Source organism: Trichoplax adhaerens, genomic scaffold, assembly GCF_000150275.1.
Source record: "Trichoplax adhaerens TRIADscaffold_1 genomic scaffold, whole genome shotgun sequence".
Taxonomy (NCBI): domain Eukaryota; kingdom Metazoa; phylum Placozoa; class Uniplacotomia; order Trichoplacea; family Trichoplacidae; genus Trichoplax; species Trichoplax adhaerens.
In genome coordinates, this window is record NW_002060943.1 from 12,022,770 (window position 1) to 12,047,206 (window position 24,437).

General features: G+C 35.2%; 4 protein-coding genes across 4 annotated transcripts; 2 read left to right on the forward strand and 2 right to left on the reverse strand.

Moving 5' to 3' along the window:
* Window positions 1-9,190: 9,190 nt before the first annotated feature.
* On the forward strand, window positions 9,191-12,290 carry TRIADDRAFT_18802 (uncharacterized protein; the record flags this gene model as incomplete). The annotated part of the gene is made up of 11 exons (XM_002108319.1): window positions 9,191-9,335; window positions 9,415-9,487; window positions 9,657-9,702; window positions 9,978-10,048; window positions 10,215-10,303; window positions 10,461-10,538; window positions 11,356-11,472; window positions 11,551-11,614; window positions 11,770-11,827; window positions 11,995-12,067; window positions 12,172-12,290. 11 exons carry the CDS (start codon window positions 9,191-9,193, stop codon window positions 12,288-12,290), a joined length of 933 nt encoding a protein of 310 aa, XP_002108355.1.
* Window positions 12,291-12,360: 70 nt separating this feature from the next.
* On the reverse strand, window positions 12,361-13,744 carry TRIADDRAFT_52743 (uncharacterized protein; the record flags this gene model as incomplete). The annotated part of the gene is made up of 2 exons (XM_002109042.1): window positions 12,361-12,417; window positions 13,046-13,744. The coding sequence occupies 2 exons, from the start codon at window positions 13,742-13,744 to the stop codon at window positions 12,361-12,363; spliced, it is 756 nt and encodes a 251-aa protein (XP_002109078.1).
* Window positions 13,745-15,173: 1,429 nt separating this feature from the next.
* Window positions 15,174-16,295, forward strand: TRIADDRAFT_18177 (uncharacterized protein; the record flags this gene model as incomplete). Its single annotated transcript, XM_002108320.1, has 4 exons — window positions 15,174-15,365; window positions 15,570-15,693; window positions 16,002-16,057; window positions 16,158-16,295. The coding sequence occupies 4 exons, from the start codon at window positions 15,174-15,176 to the stop codon at window positions 16,293-16,295; spliced, it is 510 nt and encodes a 169-aa protein (XP_002108356.1).
* Window positions 16,296-17,186: 891 nt separating this feature from the next.
* On the reverse strand, window positions 17,187-20,485 carry TRIADDRAFT_20131 (uncharacterized protein; the record flags this gene model as incomplete). The annotated part of the gene is made up of 11 exons (XM_002109043.1): window positions 17,187-17,260; window positions 17,453-17,552; window positions 17,718-17,855; window positions 17,987-18,072; window positions 18,233-18,329; window positions 18,446-18,496; window positions 18,699-18,773; window positions 18,998-19,168; window positions 19,374-19,580; window positions 19,716-19,816; window positions 20,323-20,485. 11 exons carry the CDS (start codon window positions 20,483-20,485, stop codon window positions 17,187-17,189), a joined length of 1,263 nt encoding a protein of 420 aa, XP_002109079.1.
* Between the last annotated feature and the right edge of the window lie 3,952 nt (window positions 20,486-24,437).

Genomic DNA, 24,437 nt, shown 5'->3' on the forward strand with positions numbered 1-24,437 from the left:
GAATTGAGCAAGATAGCAAGTCATGGCGCTAATTAACGACTTAAAATGAAGCCATGAACCCTTGACTCAAACGCGCTTACAAATTAACCGGTAAATTGCGGCATGCGTTGTATAAATTAAATTATTATATTATATAATTAGAATAACTTTAAAGTGTCCAGTAGTCTCGAAGTTTGTCTATCGTCTAGAAAGTTATTATTGAGAATATGAAAAGTAGAAAATCAACCGAAGGGAAAAGAGGATGTCAAATGAGTTGTTGAAACTTGCCTCAAAGTGAATGGTTTTCATTTCTACCGTAATCTCCTAAAGACAAATGTTCATTATATATGTTTTATTGATTGGGAATCTCTCATTTCAGTATAAACTAGCTCATCTGGCGCTTTATTAATTAAAATAAGTGCCACATGGTCATTATCCGTAACCCACAAAAGCGAAATTCACAGTAGTTATTAGATATACAGTGCTGTAGTTCAAGAAATAGAATAGAAAGACCTTCGAACACATGGATGAAATTATTTGACATCATGAAGGATACTTGCTCTACCTTGAGTAAACTTCATTCTCGAATAAATGTAAAAGAATTGAGATTACTGTACATAAGGCGATACGAGTTGAATCTGAATCCATCTTCTACTTTGCGAATTCTGTCACTGGAAAACAAGTGTTTCCCGATCCAGGGGTATCATTGACTGTCAGTTTGGGTGTAATCAAAAATTAAAAGCTAAAAAAAATTTTCTTTCTTGACTTGAGTTGATGTAACAGAACTCTATGATGGACTATGAAAGAAGACGATAAAACTGGAATTGGCATTGATGAAATTTATTGTCAACTTTTAGCTTATAATGATGCTGTAAAATAACAGTTGCCTTTATTTCAAGCTATTCCATGGTCCGGTAGTATCGATTAAATGATTTTCTTCCGTCAAGACATGAATGTCATTTATAATTTCGAGGGAAAATTAATTAATACCAAAAGCATACAGTGTAGAGTTCGGGATGGTTTTACATTGCATACACAGGCAATCATTTTCCCCTATTTTGAGTTGCAATTCGATAGCGATTTTGATGATATGATCGAGTATGATCAACGCCGAAATCAATCCTTGACAAAATTAAATTAAATTGAATCTCTTCAGCCATTGAAAAGAATCATTGGGCAGAATACCGGTAGAAGTAATTAATACTGATGATGCAATTCGTTAACACAGGTAGATGAAAAACTTTCTAATCCTCCATTCAAGGATGACTAATCTAAAGGATTAATTGGGATTAGATATATTCGGTAAGGTGGCTCAAGTGCTGTATGGTCTGATACAATATTACTGGTGATTAGTCATCAATCAAGGCAAGAAAAGCTTCAAGGCTATGACTAATCTTGTCTTGTACGTATAATTACATTTAATGACAAAATTTATTCTTATTTAAAGTTCGAATCATGACATTGTTCTTGATTTGGTCTAGAAATGTCCCCCTCCAAAAAAATAATATTGATCTGTAAATACCGTAAATCAGAGCGACTTGTATTCAAGTTAATTTGAGCATGTTCGCATTGCTTTCATCTCTTTTGAAGTCGATTTCATGGCTATCCTACAGTAGATCGATGACTACTATGCCTATCGGTCAAGAAACATTTGTTCCTTGTACAATATCAATGTGGGGTAATAGCAATATTTCTGCTCATCACTCTCATCGCTTGATACCTATCCACGAAGAGAAAAAAGTGGATATCGAATCTTTTATTTGCACAACGAATGGCATGACCTTGATCGAGAGGATAATGACAATAAGTCAAGGTGTCGTAAAAGATGCCATCTCGGCTAGATGAGGTATTTTCATGAAGGAGAGCGATGTATCCTATTCTATCTGATTAGAAAATCAATCTATTTTCAACAGCAATACTACGCTGCTTTAATTAACCTTTCATCGTTCCAAGAATGGGTATGATCTAAAAAAGGATTTCCCCTAGGAAAGTAGCTCGAATCAGGGACTACGCATATGTCGTATGGTGATAGTTGTATACCACTGGAGAGGGCATGGGATATTATCTTTGTCACACCGATATCTAGTGTATCTAAATTAGTTGTTGTACTGCAAATGGTGCCTTAGCAAGCCTATTCCACTGGACTATTTTCTTGATGAACAGTGTGTAAAGTAAATCCACTTTAACATCGAAGGCAAAAGCAGGTAGCACAATGTCAAAATGATGGAGAAAGGGGGCGACTTTGTTGGGATAAAGAAATCCATTCAAACGATTTTATGGTGAGAAAACATGCTAACACGAACTAAATCTAAAATATGGAGGATAAAAATTCGCTGTTTCATTGTACACTCAATGAACAGCATGAATGCTTGCTGTGATTCATCGTTATTCTAAAGGATAATACTACATGGTGTAGAAGACAGATGGAAGCGAAATCCAATTCTCAGCAGTTGGTTGTTGACCTGACCAATTGTCCATTCCTTGATTGGCAAGGAACGATGACCGCATCCTATCTGGCTGATGATGCCAACTCAATTCATGACAACAACTTCATGTTGACGAGTGATAAATTCACTAGATTACCAACCCTGTTTATCATAACTTGATGTAAATTCTACTTTAATGGTGTCGTCGAGCATGACAGGGATTTACTATGGCTTCATAAACTAAACTGTCGATTAGAATATTGAATTGGGATAACGGATGGTGGGGGGCCCTGGCAAACAGGCAGTGCACGACATGATTTGAATACATCCTTGTATATCAACGCTAAATTTGCATACGTTCATGTTATTGAAGAACATAATCCTATCATCGCATCATCATAAGATGGAAATAGAGGATTTCAACTAGGGTTGATATCTTCGTTTTAGGTGGTAAAATGGAAAACACTCGTACCCACCGATGAAAATGAACCATTTTATCGTGCTCAAGGAACCCCAAAAAGAGAGCCTAGGAAGAAAATCAGGTAAGACGATGGCAAAAAGACTGTTCTTTTAGCGATAAAGGGAGATGGACGTTTGGGAATAACCGATCACGAATTATCGATTTCATCTACTTTATCGAATGCTCGATGGCTGGAAATAGCGATCAAGAACACTCTCTTCAAAAGCATAGTTTAATCTCACCCAATTTCAATCGGCAGGCTTACGAGCAAAAATAGAATTATGTAGGATTAAGAGACGTCCTTTCGACAATATCATTGCATTATGATGGATGGTTGAAACAGTGGCGCTATTATTGACATTGTCATTGAAAAGTTGGGAAAACAAGACCGTTTTTACAGCAATAACACGAGCAGGAAAATGACTCTGATTGATGAACCATTGTAATACAGTATCTTCACTTCCTACTGGAATATATCATCATTCATCAATCTTCAATTATAACATGATCATCGTCAATCAGTGCATGGCAAAAAAGGCGCTTGTAGAAAGAATGACGGATTACAATCATTCTTTTTCCCCTGATGGTATTGACTGCTACAGTATCATCATCTTGTTGATATAATAATGGAATCGATGCCATCAATTACAGTACTTGGTGCTATTCTCGTGTATCCTAGGCCATTGGAAAATGTTCAATAAGCCTGACGATGATTCTACTTGATGTAGAAGATTACAACTGGATCTATTCAACGAGCGTACATTGGCTCGATCGTTGGGCAATGAATTGTTATCATGAGGGGGCATGGTATGATTGACTTACCGTTCTAAGAAAGGAAACATCTTCACCTATATCATCGCTTTTACGAGCTGCTATCGATGTCGATGAAGTCGTCATCTTGAATGGTGATTATCACTAACAGCAATAAGATCAATTCACACGATCAAGAGGTGCATGAATTGTGAGGAGAGGAGTGGAATAATTTTCCAGTCACGGTGATTGCCCCCCCAAAAAAACAACTTGTCCTATCTATTATCAATCAAGAGAAGAAGAAGAAAAATCAACTACTGATCGCTCAACGCTATCCACTCGATTGATTCATGGTTGATTGAAATTAGCACTACATTAAATCGAAGTGAAAGCATCCATTACTTACTAGACAATCCTGTCCATCAATCGATCCGTACAAATAGGCAAGAGGACATGCCAATTCGACAAGGCACCAAGAAGAAAGTGTTGGCGTTCAAATGTAGACCATCCATCATCAAAAGCAACAAGAAGAACATCAACTCGATAAGCAAAACCTTAACCTACTACTGTCTACCAACCATAGATTAAGTTAACGACTCAATAAGATCACTTACTAGACGATGGCTTGACTTATTGGATAAGTAAAAGGATTGAATGTAGAGAGTAGAATTCCTCCAGAGCAGGAGAAGAAAGTGCTAACGTGATTGATCGCCAAGGCTTAATGAGGGCCGAGTGCAGTATTGGTGTCGAATATAGTCGCTCAGTCGGATCATGGCAACAGGCAAAAGTGCAGTAGTGTAGCGCTTCCATCCATAGTGTTGTATAGCATTTCTATGGCTGGCAATGCAGTGGCGATGCTATGACTACCTTGGCTACCAAGGGCGTGAGAAAGTAGACAGCATGACGTCAAGATTGCCAACATGGCGAATGGCAGCAGCAGTGATGGAGCTTTGAAAATTGGTCTAGTACTAGTCTAATAACCATGAACGGAATGAATGTGCTACTGCATCACTTTATGTTGATGTGCTATCGAATGATTTCAATGGTGAAAGATCATTCAAGGCTAGTCTACAGACTCATCGTACCATCGATAGCGAGTCGTAGATGGTAGAGGCGATTTCCTGCAGGGTTTTCTGTCCCTGGAGGGGAAGGTAAAATGGAGGATGAATAGTAGACTGTTAAAAACAGTCTAGTGTAATGGCAATGGATAAAACGATGCAATAGGTTCTTGGACGACTTTAAAGATGTGCTATGCACGACGACTCTAAGCTACTTACGAATAAGGAGCGAAGTACTCTGCTGTGAAGGGTAGCTCATAGATCGGTTGTGCTATTTACAGGATATCCACTTGCAGATGATGAGTACGAGCTCTAGTAGCGTATTCATCGTCCGATGAGTACCTGTTCATGGTGCAACACAAAATGGCCTATGCAATAACTGCATCTCCAAGACTTTTAGTTCTATGGCAAAGGATGGAACGATATAGTGTGCATGAATACTTTACTAGCTCCAGCTTTATTGATCGTACGATGAGTACAAAGTGAAATAGAAAATGGCCTCTGCAAAAACAGGATCGCCTAGCCTTTTAGTTCCATGACAAAGGTTGGAACGATGCAGTATATGAATACTCTACGAGCTCCAGTAATATGAATCGTCCGATGAGTACAAGGTGAAATGGAAAATGGCCTATGCAAAAGCAGGATCTCCAAGACTTTTAGTTCTACGGCAAAGGATGGAACGATGTAGTGTGCTTGAATACCCTACAAGCTCCAGCAGTATTGATCGTCCGATGAGTACAAGGTGAAATCGAAAATGGCCTATGCAAAAACAGGATCTCCAAGACTTTTAGTTCCATAACAAAGGTTGGAACCATGCAGTGTGCATGAATACTCTATGAGCTCCAGTAGTATTGATCGTCCGATGAGTACAAGGTGAAACAGAAAAATGGCCTATGCAAAAAACAGCATCTCCAAGACTTTTAGTTCCATGGCAAAGGATAGAACCATGTAGTGTGCATGAATACTGTAGAACTTTATTTTTATATGCTAATGTTAGGTAGTAGTTGATGACTCTAGCATAGTACGGAATGGCAAGCTAGAACAGTCCATCTATCCTTAGTGGCATCGTTGTCAGCTCATGGCTACGAGCTCCAGCAGTATTGATCGTCCGATGATACGAGGTGAAACAGAAAATGGCTTATGCCAAAAATGCACAGTCTGAAAACTGTCTAGTCCAATAGCAAGGGATAAAATGATGCAATGTGCGACTCCTTGGCTTTATTGGTGTGCTATGGTCGACACATAGTACCAAATGATGGCTACCAGGAGTCTACAGAGATGTGCAACAAATTATATCCCTCCATTTTTCCATTGTAAAATGTTGTTCAAATTGAAAAATCTTGCATAATTTCAGCAATTTCAGCAATGGCTAATAAAGCGTGAGGGCCATAATAGCATACCGCAAAGGATGTACTGTCGATATCTTTGGCAAACCGATACTTGTACAATCTTATAATTCATTGTCGGATAGCATTTCAAGCTTTTATAACTGAAGAATTGTATACTGCATTGGTTGTATGCCTCAATTTGAATACATCAAGTCCAATCTATTAGCGGAATGACAGCGAGTTGATGCAGTATAAATTATATGATTATTTAGTAACGACGATGAATCAAAGGCACAGGAAATGCCTACCATTGGTTACGATGACCTTTCTTCCGCATCTTCGATTTATACTGTAAAACACCTTCAAGTTTGTAGCATGAAATGTCTTGTAAATACTATAAAAAGACTTGCAATTTTCTCCTTTAACTTGACTTAATCATACTCTATAAATCAACTTTCTGCCAGTATCATCTCCATTTATCTCTGGTGCTACTAGAATTAATTAATAACCATCATCGCTAAATACAGACCCGGGACCCGGTAGTGTAACTATCTTTCGTGAATAGCCACTTGTTTCGGGGTTGCAGTAGCTTTTCTACCTCAAGAATTATTCTGTGCTCGTACTGCATATTTGTTACTAATTTTAAAGGTGTCAGAATAAATTGATCGGATTGAAATGAGAAGGACATTTTACCGCTTATCAATCACGATTACTAAAAAAGCGCCAAAAATTCGAAAATCAGCAGTAAATTGTTTTCAAGCCTACAAGGCATTTAATAATTATCTTTGGCACGTTTATCAAGTCTATCTTATTCTAGACTTGAATCCTTGTTCCACTTTATTGCCTAAATTAGTTGCACAATTTAGCACTTGTTGTAATAATAATAATGCCATCTATTCGCTAAAGTTCTGTATTACAGAACTGATCACATCCGAGAGATCTCTTCGAAGAAAAGACACTGAATCTAGCTTATACCCATGATCGAACTATGATATACTATTGCAAGCTTGGATACCTTAAGAGGAATAAACAGTATTTACTACTTAATACGCATTGAAAGTATAGAAAAATGCCCATGGTTGTTGATAACCTATCGATCGAAATTCTCACAAGTACGCAACTTCCACACCTCAAGACTAATAATTAATTAATTGGTTTAGAATGGAATGGATATACACGCATTGCAAAGGACTACACAAAAGGCTTTTAGCCTAGTAGACAACAGGTCGATATGATATCACATTCGCTAATTTAATTGAGAACATTCGTCGGCTGCTGTTATCCCATTCTCTATCTCTATTCGTACTGTATTGTCATGTTTGGCCTATGGCAATAAGGAGAGCAGATAATTGATTTATAACGTTAATGATGCTGCTATAAAAGATGAAAAGTCACGAGTCATCGCCATCAGAATGAATATTTAATTAGTTGTGGTGGACGAGAGAAAGTCTTCCTGTGCGTTGTGTTTCCACGCTTAGTCGTTGACGTTGGTACGAGGGACTTTGATACATTTCACCTAGTAGGCTTTCTAGAAATCACTTTTTATTTAGGATTTACTCCATTTAAATAAGTTATCGTATCACAACACATTCGGTGCAGCACAACAGGTTACTTTATTCTTCCTTATATAACACTCTGTACAATCCAACACCAACCAGGTTCCATGCTGCTCTAACGTAACTACCGTATTTTGACACCGATTGTAGCCTACTCCAAATATTTCAATTCTAGTTAGCAAACTATTTTCTCTACGGCTTCCATTAATTAATGGAGTATTTTTAGAACATACGCGTACGTAAGAAATGAAATGAAAGAGATTTTCACCCTGGAAATAATTCAAGCAATATCGCATAGAGCGAAGTCAGTCAATTGGAGTAGATTAAATACGAGTATGTACAATTTTAAATTAATTTTATTAGGACAAGACTTCGTGTCGTTTTGCTCATCGTCCTCTCTGATCAGAATTGTTAATTTATTATCCAATTTCACTCGAAATACAGTGAGATAGAACTACCTCATAGGGAAGATTTGAAGTAACAAACTTGCTAGTAGATCAAAGGCTTTCGTAAATAAACATCAAGTTAACATATTCTATTATAGTAGAAGAAGAAATAAATAAATAAATAAATGAATTGTGTGTACACTGTACAATCTAAATATACAGAGCGACCATGATAATGCTTTCATGGTATGTGCTACGGACTGACTATTCTGCATAGAAGATACTATGCCATCTTGTACAGTTTCCTAGTGCAAGAACGACGCAAGGTAGTATTTCCTATAGTAGATGGTAACCTTCCGGTGCAGAAAGGCAGACGCACGCTCATACTCCTAAATTAGTCCTAATTGGAGGTTGGAGTAGACAGCGAATGGTGCAGCATGATGAAATGCAATAATCCAAATGCCAAGATTTTCGTTGTAAGAGAATTACCACCAGAATCAAGGCAACATTTACTTTCTAGTGGGTATGACTAAGCAACTAAAGGATATTGTAGGATACGAGTGTGCCCTAACGTTTACTGATGGCAGCTTATTGCAAATGAATATGATATTCATGATCGAGTGGAGCAAAGCTCGATCATAGAAAACGATAGCGTTAATATATCTTCTTGAAGTCTTCTTATGCTAGTGCAAATTCCTTTTAATACGATCGTTAACAAGACATTGCCTAGAATACTATAGAATTGCCACACCATCTATCATCATTCCAGTATGACTGGCATAATATCTACTTCATTTGTACGTTGAAATCTACACTAAACATATCGTTATAGGCCATCTTAGTTTGATTTTATATACTGTAGAATTGTAGAGCTCATTCTAAAATAGATCTTGCTTGTAGAATACAATATTGTGCAACTGTCGAGAGAGGGGCACATTCCGATCATATGATTGTATAGTTTTGCTACAAGAGTAGATAAAGTAAAGGTCAACACGAAATCATAGTCTTGTCATGTTGTATAATTTTGGGTATATTTTTATACGTACAAACGTTATCACCTATTAAATAGAAAATTCAAATGTATAACTTAATATTCAACTTCATGTCGGTTTATTTATTTCATTAAACAGCCTCATGTTGCTAGTCTCAGGACTGCACCTGATCTGATGTACTGTAATATCGTAGTCAATCATGGTAGATTTATTTATAACCGCTTACGAAAAAGGATCGCTGATCGTTGGTTAATCATGATCGATTGTAGGGCAGAGATAGAAATTCGTGATGGGACAGATAGAATCTCACGGGAAGAGTTAATACGTGGAGTTGCTGGCTGTCATGGCTTACTATGCACTCTAACTCATCAGATTAATAAGGAAATTTTAGATGCTGCTGGTACGTATTATGTTACAATTATAACTGAACCGCGATTTAATATAATTAAAGTGTATCAAATCACATATTTATCGCCAAGGTCCTAATTTGATGACGATTAGTACAGTTTCTGTTGGATTCGATCATATCGATATCGAAGAGTGTAAACGAAGGTTAGTTATACTAGCCTATCTTGAAATGATCGATATGCACTGCACTTACTACACTGCTACAGTAGTTTCTCAAAATCAAATTAATCCTTAATCAACTGGCTCACATCTTAACTTGTGGAACGCTATGATAATGAATTAATCCAGGCATTTTCTATTCTATTCAAACTAGAAATATAACCGTAGGACATACACCAGCAGTACTCACTGAAGCTGTGGTAAGTACTGTGTTATATATTTCCGAATAATCGTGGCTGTACTTCTATTTCATTTGGGAATATAGTGTATCGGATGCTTTTTATAAGCACGGTATAAAGAGGATTTTAGTGAAAGCTACTACCAACATTAGCTTAATTCTGTCCTCTAAGCTAATTAAATCACTTTTAAATTTCCAAGCTTAATGTTGCAATAACACCTCTAATGACCAGATGCATGTAGGTATTGAAATTTTAACAAATGCACGTATAAACAACATTTACTGATGTTATTGCAGGCGGAGTTAACGATAGGACTATTGCTTACGACGGCCAGACGTGTTCGTGAAGCGCTGTCTGTTGTTGAAAGGTACATCCCAAGTTATCGATGTTTTTAGATTATAAAATGGGTATCTTTTTCATTGCATTTTTACAGGCAGAGGCTACTTATCAATCCGTACGATGTAATCGCGTTATTTAGCTTACCCTCCATCGCATTAAATTTAAAATTTTAAAATTTATATCATTTTATTTAGTGGCTCATGGTGCTCATGGAAGGTACTGTGGTTATGTGGAACGCAGTTATCAAATAAGGTTGTTGGGATTGTTGGACTTGGTAGGATTGGTAAGTGATTCAAATTCAAATGTCCACGATGGTTTATAAAGCAAAATGTCGTCAGTAGATTTGAAAAGTAATTTTCTTAGCTACTTTACTACAACCAAATCTATTCATTTAATGTGACTATATCACGATCTAATATGCTTTTATGGTGGATTTCCAGGTCTTGCTGTTGCTAAACGCTTACTTGCCTTCAACGTGAACAAGATCTTATATACTGGCCATTCTGAAAAGGCTGAAGGTAATGCACATGATGCATCTAGACTATTCCTTTATTTTTTAGGGTTAAAGACTATAGGCTAATATGGCTACTCGCTTTAATAATTTTTTATAACTATTTATTCTTCTACCTTCGAGCATGTTCCGTTTTTCGCTCGGCCTTTAAATATTACAGTATATGTACTATTGTATCTTGCGTAAATTTTGAGGCTTGTTTCAGCGAGGTGAATTTCCTTGCCATAGCAAAGCCTCTAATTGATTGAGAAATAGATTAAAAGCTAATATATTCCAATTATGGTATTTGTGTCAAGTATACTAAAATAAATCCACTACGCTAACGAATGTACAGTACAGTGATTTGAGGATATTGTAATCAGATTTACATAAAATGTTGCGAATTACGTTACACCCAGATTCTATTCCTATGCACAATCTGCTATCTAATACTGCAGGTATTGCACTTACGAATTCAGATACTTAGCATAGTGTGTGGCGGCCTATTCGAGTATTTAATAGCAGTTGCCAGATCATGCAATGCATTACTGTAATGCATTGCATGCTATTAAAATGCGTACGCATTTGCCAAGTTAGTGTATCAACATATAGTAACATTCTTCTTTCTTTTACGCTCATGATTATAATAAATTTGATTCTGGGCCGCATTTCTTCAGCCAAGGAAGTCGATGGTCAGTTTGGTAAGAAGGCTACTCAACAATTATAATTAATCAACTGTAATTGATAGTAAAAATTTTTACGTTTATAATAATGCTACAAATTGTTACTAAACCGTATACCAATGATTGTCGGATATTACGTGTAATGATAATTTGAACATCGAGTGACTTTGTCCGATACTGATGCAACTCTAACTATTGCCCCTTCAGTTGATTTTAATACTTTGCTGCATCAATCCGACATTATCATTGTTTGCTGTGCGTTAACACCTGAAACAAATGGTCAGTAAAAATCAAATGATGGCATCGCAAGCCAATATTTGTATAAATAACATTAGGCTATCTCGTATTATCATGTAGGACTATTTGGAGAGAGTGCTTTTGCTGCAATGAAAAAAAACTGTATTTTTATCAACACAAGCAGGTAGGCGTGGAAGTATTATAAGAGTATGATGATGAAAGAAAAAAACTATGCGGGTTCTCAAGCCCTTGCTACGTATTCTTGAAGTAAAGCTATTTATGTAACTTGAATCATTACGCTTTCCAAATTGAACGTTACGTCGTTTTTTGATGTTATAGAGGCAAAGTGGTCAATCAAAGTGATCTATATAATGCTTTAGTGTCGAATGAAATCCAGGTATACCCTTGGCTCTTAGCATTGATTTTAATCTAAATAACGTAGCAGTAGCCAGATGAGATGATATTGTCACTATTACATTAACATTATCCATACGTGCATACATGATGCTGCATTCAATTTCATGCTGATAAAGTAACTAAAGATCACGCTATCTCTGATTTCAGGCTGCTGGCTTAGATGTCACAACTCCAGAACCCCTTCCCGTAGATCATCCACTCAAGAAATTAAAAAACTGTGGTACAAATGCCTTTACTTTAACTTAGCAACTATCCAATCCCGTTAATGATAGTAAATAATGCTCCTCCATTCTTCTTAATTTATCACTTTTCTTAAATGATTAGTAATATTTCCTCATCTTGGGAGTGCCACCATCGAAGCAAGGAATGAAATGTGGACCATTGCCGTACGAAATTTGATCGCAGGATTGAACAATGAACCACTACCCCATCCAGTTTATTAGATGGCAAACTGATGACCTACATTGGTGTTGGATGATGTGTAGATTATCTCGAAATCTAGACTATCAACATTTAAATCTCGTGTCGTTGCAATGCAATCCAAACATTGCTAATTATTATGCTAATAGTCTAATCCAATTTTTAACATGAATTAATTATCACGACGTGAGCATCTTACAAATGCCAAAATTTACATTTTTATACAAGATTATGCCATGCTATATCGAAATTGACCGCATTAACATATTACAATATGATACATGCAATACATAGCGAAATACGCGTAGTTGGGCCTTTTTAAGTACAGTATAATTATAACGTACATCTTACGCATTGTTACTTTGAATTAATTTTGCTTTAAAATGATGACCTTTTTGCTTTTACTATATAAAAACTTGACATATGTAAGTACTATTTACAAATTCATAGTAAAATATCAAGGTCGATTAAAATCAGTAACAATCTCAAAATATGATCTGGTCAAATCCCATTTCATACGGTACTGTCGATCACTATAGGTACAGCATTTGTAACTTATCGTTTAACACCCATATGCCATATATACTCGTATGAATCTATATTTTCAATGTCGGACAATCGCAAATAAAGTCCAAAAATGAAAAATGATCAATCTAACTAGTGAAATAACACTGCTAACAAATTACAGTCCATGGCTGGTAGCTACATACGCGTCTGATAATTGATATCGCATCTGTAATCGTTTCTATCGCTTGTCCTTGTAGCCTTTTATACTGACCGGAACCTGAAACCAAATCATATCATTCTTGTCCGTTACTTTCGCATCAGCTGTATTCTTTTCTGGCTTTTGCAAGTCCGGATGTAAGACTATATCAATAATGAAGGGCTTTAATTGCGATCGTAGTTTAAAATCTTGCCTCGGTAATAGCCATGGGATGTTGGTATAACGAGGTAGCTTGATAAATAGAAATAAATTGGTGACAGGAAATGATTTGCACATTGAAAAATCTTCATGAGTCGATAATTTCAACATTAACTGACGTGAAATGACTTCTGGCTTGGGAAATGGTAAATTTAAAACAATCTGATCCTCCCTACAATCAAAATTGATACGATAAACACATTTAGGGCTAAAGATTGTTGGACCAAGCAAGACTAACATTTCCTGTATAACATTAGAATCGAATATTGGACTAAGATGTAAACTCAATTCCTCCAAGGCTGTCAACAAATTGAGCAAAGGTTTGGCTGATTGATTAGGCAAGCCTCGTTTATCGTCCTTGTCTTTATCAACGACTGGCTTTTCACGAGCTAACAATTCAATAGGTGCAGGAATCTGATGCCGATGATACAACACAAGCTGAATAATACCGGTGACAAGCTTTGTCTTCGTTTCAGCATCCCATTTTTGGCTTTCAAATTGGACATGTTGATTATGGTCCTGGCTGCTTCTACCAACATCGCCTGCATCAGTCATCATCAATTCTTACTGGATCAGCTACGATCGAATGGATCTTTCAATAGAACGGACAATAATTCTTCCGATCAATTAATCCAATTTTTCAATTACGATCGGCGAATGATTACTAACTATCTTATGTACAATGGATAGAATTTCATCGGTTATTGCCAGCATATGGAAATGATGATTTTCAAATCGAGCGCCATTAAAACAGCGAGCTAATGGTATGTGTTGGATTTAGCGGTGGACGGACGATTCCTATGTCATCATCGCCTGTGGAATCATTGGTTACGAATATATAGGAAGCTAGCCGCTGTTTCATACATAACTGCGATGGCAAAGGAAAGAGTACAAAGGACTGTAATCTACAGTGAATTGTACTGTACACTGTATTTCCCCGGGCTGTACAGACGTCTGTACGTCTGTGTCTTGGCCATGGCCAAAGCTGGTTAAAATAGGGCTACATTACCAAATCATACTTAGCGCATACTACTTTACTATGCAGTTGTGAATTATTGCTCACTATGAGACCCTTGTGTCTGAAGGAGTACTACTCTGACTATACAGATATAAGAAAAAGAAGCCATCGCTTGACATCGACAACAATTACTATTAGTATACTGATGACACAGCTAAAACGCCATATATTAACTAGTATTTAATGATCATTTTAGAGTCAGTATAGCATTGCATTTCAACTTTCAGACATTGTCTGTGTCGATAGTACAGTACCCCAAAGAGTAGCCAGCAAACTAGAGTATAGTATAAGACGAGAGCCGGTGATGGAGAACGCTCTCCTCTTCGCCAGCTGTAAAGACTTGAGAAACTTCATGCCATCTAGCTCGCTAATGGCGTAGCCAGTTGGAATATTAGAGTAGTTGTAAACTAGAGTTTAGTAAGCTGGAATCGCAAATCTTTCTACTATTAGTATTGTAGACTAGGAATACCACTACATAATTGTCCATTAGTTGATGATTGGATAGTTGTTGGCGTTAAAAATATCCGATAGTGCAACTTCATCGAGTGGTCCAGTACTGTTGTGGAGAATTGAGGCCTGAGCCATCGTCAAATCATCGATTATTTGATTTTGATAGCATCGAAATATTCCAACATTGCATTTGTTGGGGTTACCAAGCAATCACGTATTTGCAGATGCATCTATAGGAAAGGATAAAGGTAACCCCAGGAATTTGACTTGTTTATGCGACTCAACGTTATCCAATTTTCTATTCTCCGTAAAGCAAGTACTAGAATTCAAGCGATCCGCTACCATTCCTGCACGACAGTTGTTCCAGCAATAATTATTCAATTATAATTCATTGGCCTTTTCCAATCGAGTTGAACGACTAACGCAATCAAAAATAATCTGTGCTTAGTGGTACAGTACGTAGCAATGGCAAGTAATGAGAACAATGTTAGTATCCAGCCTCAAATTGACATGGATATGTTAAAGATACGAGATGATGATGCTGAAGACAACAGTTTAAAGCAAGAATCACAACTTGATTACGTAAGCTATGAATCAGAGTTGCAAATGCCTGATATTATTGAACTTATAACCAAAGATTTATCTGAGCCGTACTCCATTTATACATACCGTTACTTTCTACATAATTGGCCTCGTTTGGCTTACTTGGTAAGATAATGCCACTGACTTAGCTAAGAGACAATACTATTATTCTTGACTGATTTATGTGGACAATTCCTTAACGCATGTCCGAATAAGCGATTTAATAACAGAATCTAGAATGCATAACTGTTAGTCTTGAACTGTTTTTAAAATCATGACTATTCTCGAAGAATACCAAATTGACTTCAATTCAATTTCTAATCCGTTTAGGCTATGGTGGATTCCAAATGTGTAGGAGCGGTCGTTTCCAAGTTAGATATGCATAAGAAAACTATTCGACGTGGCTATATTGCCATGCTTGCTGTAGAAAAAGATTACAGAAAGCGAGGAATTGGTAAGACCAACAAATCAATCATCAACTTTCGTGTTACTACTGTAGAAAGTAATAGACAATAGTTTAACAAACTGCTGTACTTAGAAAAAATTCTTAACAGTAAATAGAATATTATCAGATAGAACGTTGACTGCTAAATACAACAAGCGTTACGACCATCAAGTTTATCAGCAATTTTTATGTTACTACAACAGACAGTCGTAAGCAATAATTGAACGTACTACCGTAGTTACAAAAATTCCGAACAATAAATAGAATACTGCCAGAAAAAATATTTAGCACTCTAAATGGCGTCTTTTAATTTCTAGGATCAGAATTAGTTAGTCTAACAATTGAACAAATGATAAAAGAAGGATGCGATGAGGTGAATATAAACTGCACATGAAACATGATATTATATTAGATCACAGATATCCTGACTGCTATCAAAAATTAAGGAATAACATATGCTATCACTTTTATAGGTTGTCTTGGAAACTGAATTATCAAATAAACCAGCTTTAGCACTATATGAAAATCTAGGATTTGTTCGAGATAAACGCCTCTTTCGTTATTATCTAAATGGTAGGGATGCCTTTCGTCTAAAACTGTGGTTGAACTAAAATGCGAATTCTTTACCCTATTTATCCTGGCTATTAACCATTGGGCTAGCATTCAACATCAAAAATAGCACCTAATGTCTGAAAATTTTAAAAGTACTGTATCGACTTGTTCTACTATTTTACAAATTTTGCATCTATTTGGAGGTAACAATCTTATGGTAGAAAGTATCTAAGTACATAAGGCATTACCAGCTTGTGTATAATGCGCAAAGGTAGCGGCAACAGACATTCGTCTTTCTATTCTTGAGATTTATATATTGCTACGGGCATCTTCTTATGTATCTGGTATGTTCAATTGTTGTTAGATATCATTTAAATGAGGGGTATACATTAACCTTTCTCTTTCCTATGATGTTTTAATTAGTTTGGCTATGATCAAATAAATTATAACACACTTCTCCAGTTACAATAAAATATGCACAAATGCGGTTTGCAAACTCTGTCATCAAGAATGGTATTACTATCAGATTACGTAAATCAATAGGTAAAATTAATAAATAATTTCGATGCTGATCAAAAATCTAGAAATACATAATGTTCTCACAGTTGATGTCACTTAATTATTAAAGATGAAACTTTATACTTCTTCATTGATAATTTCCATTATACAGAATACCTATTAACATTCAATTCCATTTACATTTATTGGACGTACTCTGAAATTTTCTACACAGTACGAGTATATTGAATAATTACCAAATAAAAGTAAACGGTAAATGATAAAAACTCTTTGTAAATTTATCGTATTTTCTATCCTACTAAGGATCGTTGACATCCCATCGTTGCATCCTATGATAGCGCCAGACATGAGTTAGGTGCAATACAAAGGCAAACTTGTACTTTACATATAGCAAATAAATTAAAAGCGTAATTGTGGAATTGTTCAATTAATTATCGATATTCCGCTTTCAGGCAAGCCGCAATCGTATTCAATTGAATATTGCTTGTTCCTTCGTATATTGTTGCTGCAAGAATAAAGTTGATACACTTTTATTAAGACAACACATGACAGTTTTTATGGTAGACCTCATTGTAATCTTTGAACTTAATGTCTAACAGAATGGTAATATAGAATCAGATCAATGGAATCAAATATGAAAACTAGATACTCCTTTGCACTAACAAGCGATAAAGCAAGTTTTTCATGCTTTACTGACCTGCCACTAAATCTCGTAAAAACTTTTCCACTGGCATTTCTTTCATATATCCTAAAGCGCCTAGCCATTTAATGCCTTGTATGCAAACTTGACAAGCAACCTCATTAAATAAATCAATCTAAAGTCATTAAACTTGCAAAGAAAACATTTTCGTGATAAAAATAATGATAATGATGGTAAATGAAAACGATCGGTATTTTTAAGGGCTCCCTTTCGATATAGTTAAGGAATGATATTAAAGTCATCATTAAAGCGATCTAGTTACCTCTGTAGCAAAATATTTGGCCATTGAGGCTTCCTTAACGGACGGCAATTTCTGATCAAGTAATTTAGCAGCATTGTAATACAGTAATCGGGCAGCCGTCACTTCGACAGTAGCTTGGGCTATCTGATGTTGCATAGCCTTTCAAATCGACAATAAATTGCGGGCTTATTATTCTTTTTATTCTTAAAATGAGGCTATATTTTATATTGCAACATAGTTATAAAAGCTAAAACATGAGCAAGTTGTTATTAAATAGTTGCTATTATAACCTGAAAATCGAATAGACGCTTTCCAAATTGTTTCCTTTCCATAACATAAGGGATAGCAATGTCTAGAACCCCTTGAGCACCTCCGACTGCCTAATTTATAAATTTAAGCGTATAAAGTATAATAGTCATACAAATAACCAACATTTATTAGACGTAAGTACAACGAGCGATATGATTTTTTTCTGGGTTTTAAGTTAAAATTTCTAACTAGATGAAAATATCTAGAGTACTCATTCCATCTATTACTTACTTGTGCAGCGATACCAATTCTTCCATCCGTTAGGGCATTAGCCATAATTTTGTAACCACCACCCACATTTCCGATAATGTTACTAGCAGGGACCTAAACATTATGTTTAAATCAATGATAGAGATTAAACTATCACATCCTAATTAATCTATAAACAGACATTCAATCACGATAATTTGTTTCAATACAATATTAGCCGTTCATCTTACCCTGACATCATCCAACATCACTGGACAGTTTGAAACTATGTTTAAACCCATCTATACAGTAATGAACAAAACATGCTATTAGCCAAGAATTTCAAAGTTAAATTAACAGATTTATTTTAGATCCTTGACTAATATTGATACGGTAAATGGAGTTTTATTTAGATTGGCTAATAGATAGTATCTTAACAGGTTTCCACTAGTAGATTTATCGTTGCAACTTGCAAGAGCTGCTATCGAATTAAATTTTACATACCTTCTGTTCGTTTCTTGGTACAGATAGGCCCGGAGTCCCAGCATCAACAATAAAACATGTAATTCCTTTATAACCCTAAAGATTGACGAAATTCACTCTCAATAAGAATGTAAAGAGTTCCATTTTCCTCCTTCATAACGTCTATTACGGATGTAAATATTAACTTTTGTACCGTAGCATTAGTCAAACTCAATGATCACTTATAGATATTGCAAATAGTTTACTTTAATGTGAGACGTAACGTCCAATCCATCATTAAACAGTGACCTCAATAAATTAATCAAATTGTTCCAATTTACCTGCTCAGGTGCAGCGTTAGCCATAATGAGATAGAGATCGGCTTTTTCAGCGTTTGTTATCCATAATTTTCTACCATTAATTACATAATCATCTCCATCAGGAACAGCACGCGTTTGTAAAGAAAAGGCATCGCTACCAGAGTCGGGTTCCGAAAGGCAAACGCTAGTAAACTACAATGTATCGGTATAGGTACTTTAAGCCACAACACAGTTAACTGATCTAGCTAACACAGATTCATTTATGACCTATTTTTATCATTTCCAGACAGTAAAGTTAATAATACCACTATAGCAACGACACTCCGTATCACTGATGCTCGCTTAATATATACGCGTATATCAGCATCTATCCTATAAGATATATCACATTAGTTACCATTCCTTTGGCTATTCTTGGTAAGTATTCTTGTTTCTGTTCTTCGCTAGCGTAGCCAAGAATAATTTTACTTGTCAATGTATTCTGATAACCAAAGCAAGAACTAAAACCTGGATCAACTTTGCAAACTTCTTCAGCAATGAGCAAAAGTTGAAAGAGACTACCGCCAGAACCACCGTATTCAGGCGGAATTCGGAAACCAAACCACTGACAGTAATAATAGACAATGTAGAAAGATAGTAAGACTAATCTAAAATATTGACCAGGTTTGCACATCAATACGGACTATTTCTTCAATCCTATCGAATCAATGCGATCTAATCGATAACAGATGATGCTTACCCCAAGCTTGCCCACTTCCTCTAGCAAATCTTTTGGAAACATTTTTGTTTCTTCCATTTCTCTTACTCTAGGAGCAATCTTCTCTTTACTAAATCGAGCAGCTTTAGTTTGAAAGCAAGAGCAAAATTTGAATCCTATACTACCATCACATGAATACTCCTTCAACATAAACGTAATTGACCAATGGATGCTTGAACAGTATATGCATTTACGAGATAATATCAGTTGATTTCAAGAACCGTATGGAGATAGAAAGGATAAGTTTAACCAAGACTACTCGTAGCTTATCGTTTATTTACTTAATTAAGGTTTACATGCTGTGATTACATTTAACTCCTATTCGTCACTGGCATTTACTACCGTACTCTATTCCAGTAGTTTTCGAAACATTTTCACTAAATAAATCAATCAAATTAAAATCGTGATCGAGTTTTAGTAGTTTTCCTATCTTCCTGTTATACTTTCGTTAATGCTCGACTCTATGCTTAATAGTCTGAATGATAGCGACGAATCTAGTATTCAATAATCTTGATGTATCAATTTAATACCAAATCGAGGAATAATTCTAAATAAGTTGAAGATGAGCAATTAGTATTTCAGTATTTACCGTTATCTTTTATCATCTGTTCTTCTTCAGATAATTCTACTAACGGTAGATTAGAATGAAAGGCTTGCTGGTAATTGTTGTAGTAATAGCACGATGATGATAGTTTGCTATAACGAGATAAATACAGTCCTGTACGTTTGAATATCTGCCTGGTTACGAACATGGTGTTGATAAATTCTAAGTCACGATGATCACTAGAAGTTTTTGTAATGAAATACTCGTCTCACGTAATTGCACTAGATTAGAAATGGCTGATTTAATAACATGTTCCATTCACTCGATATCGCTATAATTAATATATAGTCTACGAGTATACGCATAATAAGATTAATATTCTACATCAATGGATAGACATATCTGTAAGACCACCTTAAGTACAAAGGTTGATGGCAATATGATATTAATTTATGCATGTGTTTATTTACCCCACCTGCGACAATGCTAGAGATCTTAATAATAGCAGGAATGATTAAAGAAAAATTCCGTATTTTAGTATCCCCTGCTAATAGGATGGAGAAAGAATATCAAACCTAAAGAAAAGGCGTGAATGAGTTCCGTCTAATTCTGCATCAATGACTAGTTAAGAAAAACAAACTTTTCATGTTGCATCAACAGGGTTTCGTGTAAAGCAATGTGGTGAAATCGTAAACATAGCCGTGAAAAAGAACGTTATACTCACATAAAAACATAACCAGAATGGATCCTTGCCATGCTATAAACCATTTAATGTACTACATTGTCGCCACATTTATGGCATTTTTATAACGGTAGTTTAGTGTTGATAAGTTTAATTTACGGTAAAGCCATACAGAACATTTCATTGACTTACGGACGCTTACTTTATATATTAATGTGTTTTATTTTATTCATGGAGCAGGATTATGTAAAACGCAAATCAAGAAAAAATAATTTTTTCGAAGCGTTAATACTGTGATATACCGTATACAGCTTCTAGTTTAGTGTCTACAACTAAGAGTTTTTGTGAGAATACTATGTTGGAAATCATTTGAAATTTAAATTAAATTCTCGAACTTCAATAATCCAAAATAATGAATATCGAATATGAGTAATGGACGACTGCAGTAATAACGCTAAACGCCCACTTTTCTACTTCTTTGGATCTACAATGCACATTACCTTATGGCAATAACTGGGGTACAAGAGTATTTTACAGCTGAAGTATTTCATTATGTGCAAAGCAGTAAAGTGCTATTAAACGCTAATTAAAAAATCTATTAACTTAATATATAACTGCACTAAGAAACCTGAATGACAGTAATAGCTAGAGGCACTTTAATGCTTAATACATTTACCGAATTTACACTCCGATACTATTAATTCATTCATTAATGCACATCTGCTATACATCAAAAATATAAAGTAGAAATCATTCTTTTGCTGCATACAATTGGTTTCAAATTTCTTGACACCCTTGTTATCTTATACATCAAGAGTAATCGAGCAGTTCCATGATTGCTCATTAGCAAAGCATGATTTATCATTTCACGAAAAGGCATTTTACTCGGACTCGTGCATGTCACAATCTGAGTGCAGGTTGTATTTTCTCAATATTTCAGAATACTCGTATACATGCAAGTTTTTATATTGTGTGTACTTAATATACAAATTCTATGAATTCATTTTAGTTTATCGCTAAATGACATCTAGCAAGTAAACTCACAATGTAGTTCTATTAGTAATATCACGAGTTACCTATCACTGCATTGCAACATTGTTATGTTTACTAAAATTTTAAAACGTGATTCCGTTGCTGTGATACTTTATTTGTGAAAGAATTGATTTATCGTTAGAAACATACTTATATTCTACTTTTTTTAACATTATAATACTTATGAATCATTTGCTATGTAAATTTGAATTTAGCCTTATTAGTGTTCAAAATAATAATAAATAGCTTTAGATCTTATTTCGTACATGTAAGATATAGCCAATAAGACAAAGCTAATCTGTGCTTATTAATTTAACAATTCCATATTATTCTTCTATTTTATTAATTTTATATCCAAAATTGATGTTTGAGTAATTATGTTTGCATTGCATTTAACTCACATCTCGCACTATCATATGCTGCAATGATGGATATCAACTATTCTTAGCAGGACAGAAAATACAGGAGTTTATCATATACCATGCATTTTCATTTGGTAATCATGCAATGCACTGTATTGCGTGGGAAATTTTCGGCGTTGCAATGACCTTGTAATATTCTCCTGCTATTAATATCCATAAATAGTTTAAGAATAATAAGCTCCGACTCTAGTATCCAATAATCATATACTGTATCAATTCCATATCAACCCGAGGAATAATTCTAAACAAGTTGAAGATGAGCAATTAGTATTTTTAGTATTTTCAGTATTCACCGCTATCTTTTATCATCTGTTCTTCTTTAGATAATTCTAATTACAATAGATTCGAATAAAATTGCTGCAGTGATATCAAGGTGCTGATAGTTTGCCATTACGAGATAATTATAATCCTGCGCGTTTGAATATCTGCTTGGCTACAGACATGATGTTGACAGACTCTTGCCCGTCATGCTCACTAGAAGTTTTTTAGTGAAATACTTATCCTACGGTGACCTGTGTGTGATTGCATGTAATACTGTACTAGACTAGAAGTGGCTGATTTTTCGACTACTTATTCCATACAATATATTCCGTCATAATAAGATTGCTATTTAACGTCAACGGATAAATATATCTGTAAGACTGCCTTGATTACAAAGGTTAATGGCAGCATGATACTAAATTATGCATATATTTATCCCCCTTTAGCCAATGATAGAGATCCTGATATAATAGAGGATATCAAGGCTTAGCTAATAAAGGGCGTTAATAAGTTCTATCCAATTTTTGCTTTCGTCTTTTAACTCCGGTAATTAAGGAAAGTAAACTCGATTCTGCATCAATAGAATTTAGAGTAGAGTAGTACGATGAAATTGTATCGTAAATATGCCGGTTCAGAGACCTCCGTCGTGATATGCAATATAATTGGAATGGATCTTGGTTCATGCTATAAAACATTTTAATATACTGCCGTTACTTTTTTGGGAATTCGTACTAATGGCATAGCAATGATAGGCTTTATTAACGGCAAAACTACAGATGATATTTCCGTGGACTATAGAACTGAGTAGCTTCTAAACTGATATGTTTTATATTATTCAAAGATGGATTATATTGCAACATAGATCATGAAAAATAATCATTATAAAGAGTTAATACTGTCACATACTGCTTGAAGTTTATACGTCATCATCGACAAGCGGGAACTATTTGTAAGGACTGCTACCTCAGAAATCAAATAAAATTATCGCAGTTGAATAACTTAAAAATAATAGATATGGAATGTGAAAAATTAATGGCTATATTAATTGTACTTAAAACTCACTTTTATATTTCTTTAGGTCTATAAAAATTCTATTCTCTAAAGTTATAGCTCTGTTTATTAGTAATGGTACCAGTCATCAGTTTCGCGTTGTATTCTATAATATTGGTTTCACGGACTGGTAGTAAGAAAAGTGCCATATCTACTGTTTTGCATCGGTACTCAGGGTAACATCTTTGATATGGAGAAATGTAAAAGGTTATAAAGGATTATATTTAAAATATTACCTAACCATTAAATTCTAGTTAAAAATAGCAGGAAATTACCAGAATAGAATTACCCCTTAACACTAGATGGTAAAATAGATGGATATTTTTGTCATGAGAGATAATTTTTCAAAGCAATCAAGTTTATTTAGGTTAATCATTTTATCCTTTCATACGACGCTTGCTAGCAATATCTGCTAAACTAACTCTGATCAGAAAGTTAAAAATACGCAATTCTCGAAATCGGTTACTGATCCTGATGATAGCTATCTTAGCTGACTTACGAGTATTCCCGTACAGTATATTAACTCATATTTTCAAATGATCATGCTTTTACAATTGTGGTTTCCTTGTACTAAATTCAGCGGTTAATAGCCGAGAATAGTAGAAGTAAAATAATGAACTTAATATAGTAACTGATTGCTTTGTAAAGAATCTCTTTTTTATGTGGTATTATTGTAAATTGGGACGCTGAATTTGGCTTTAGCTTTATTGTAA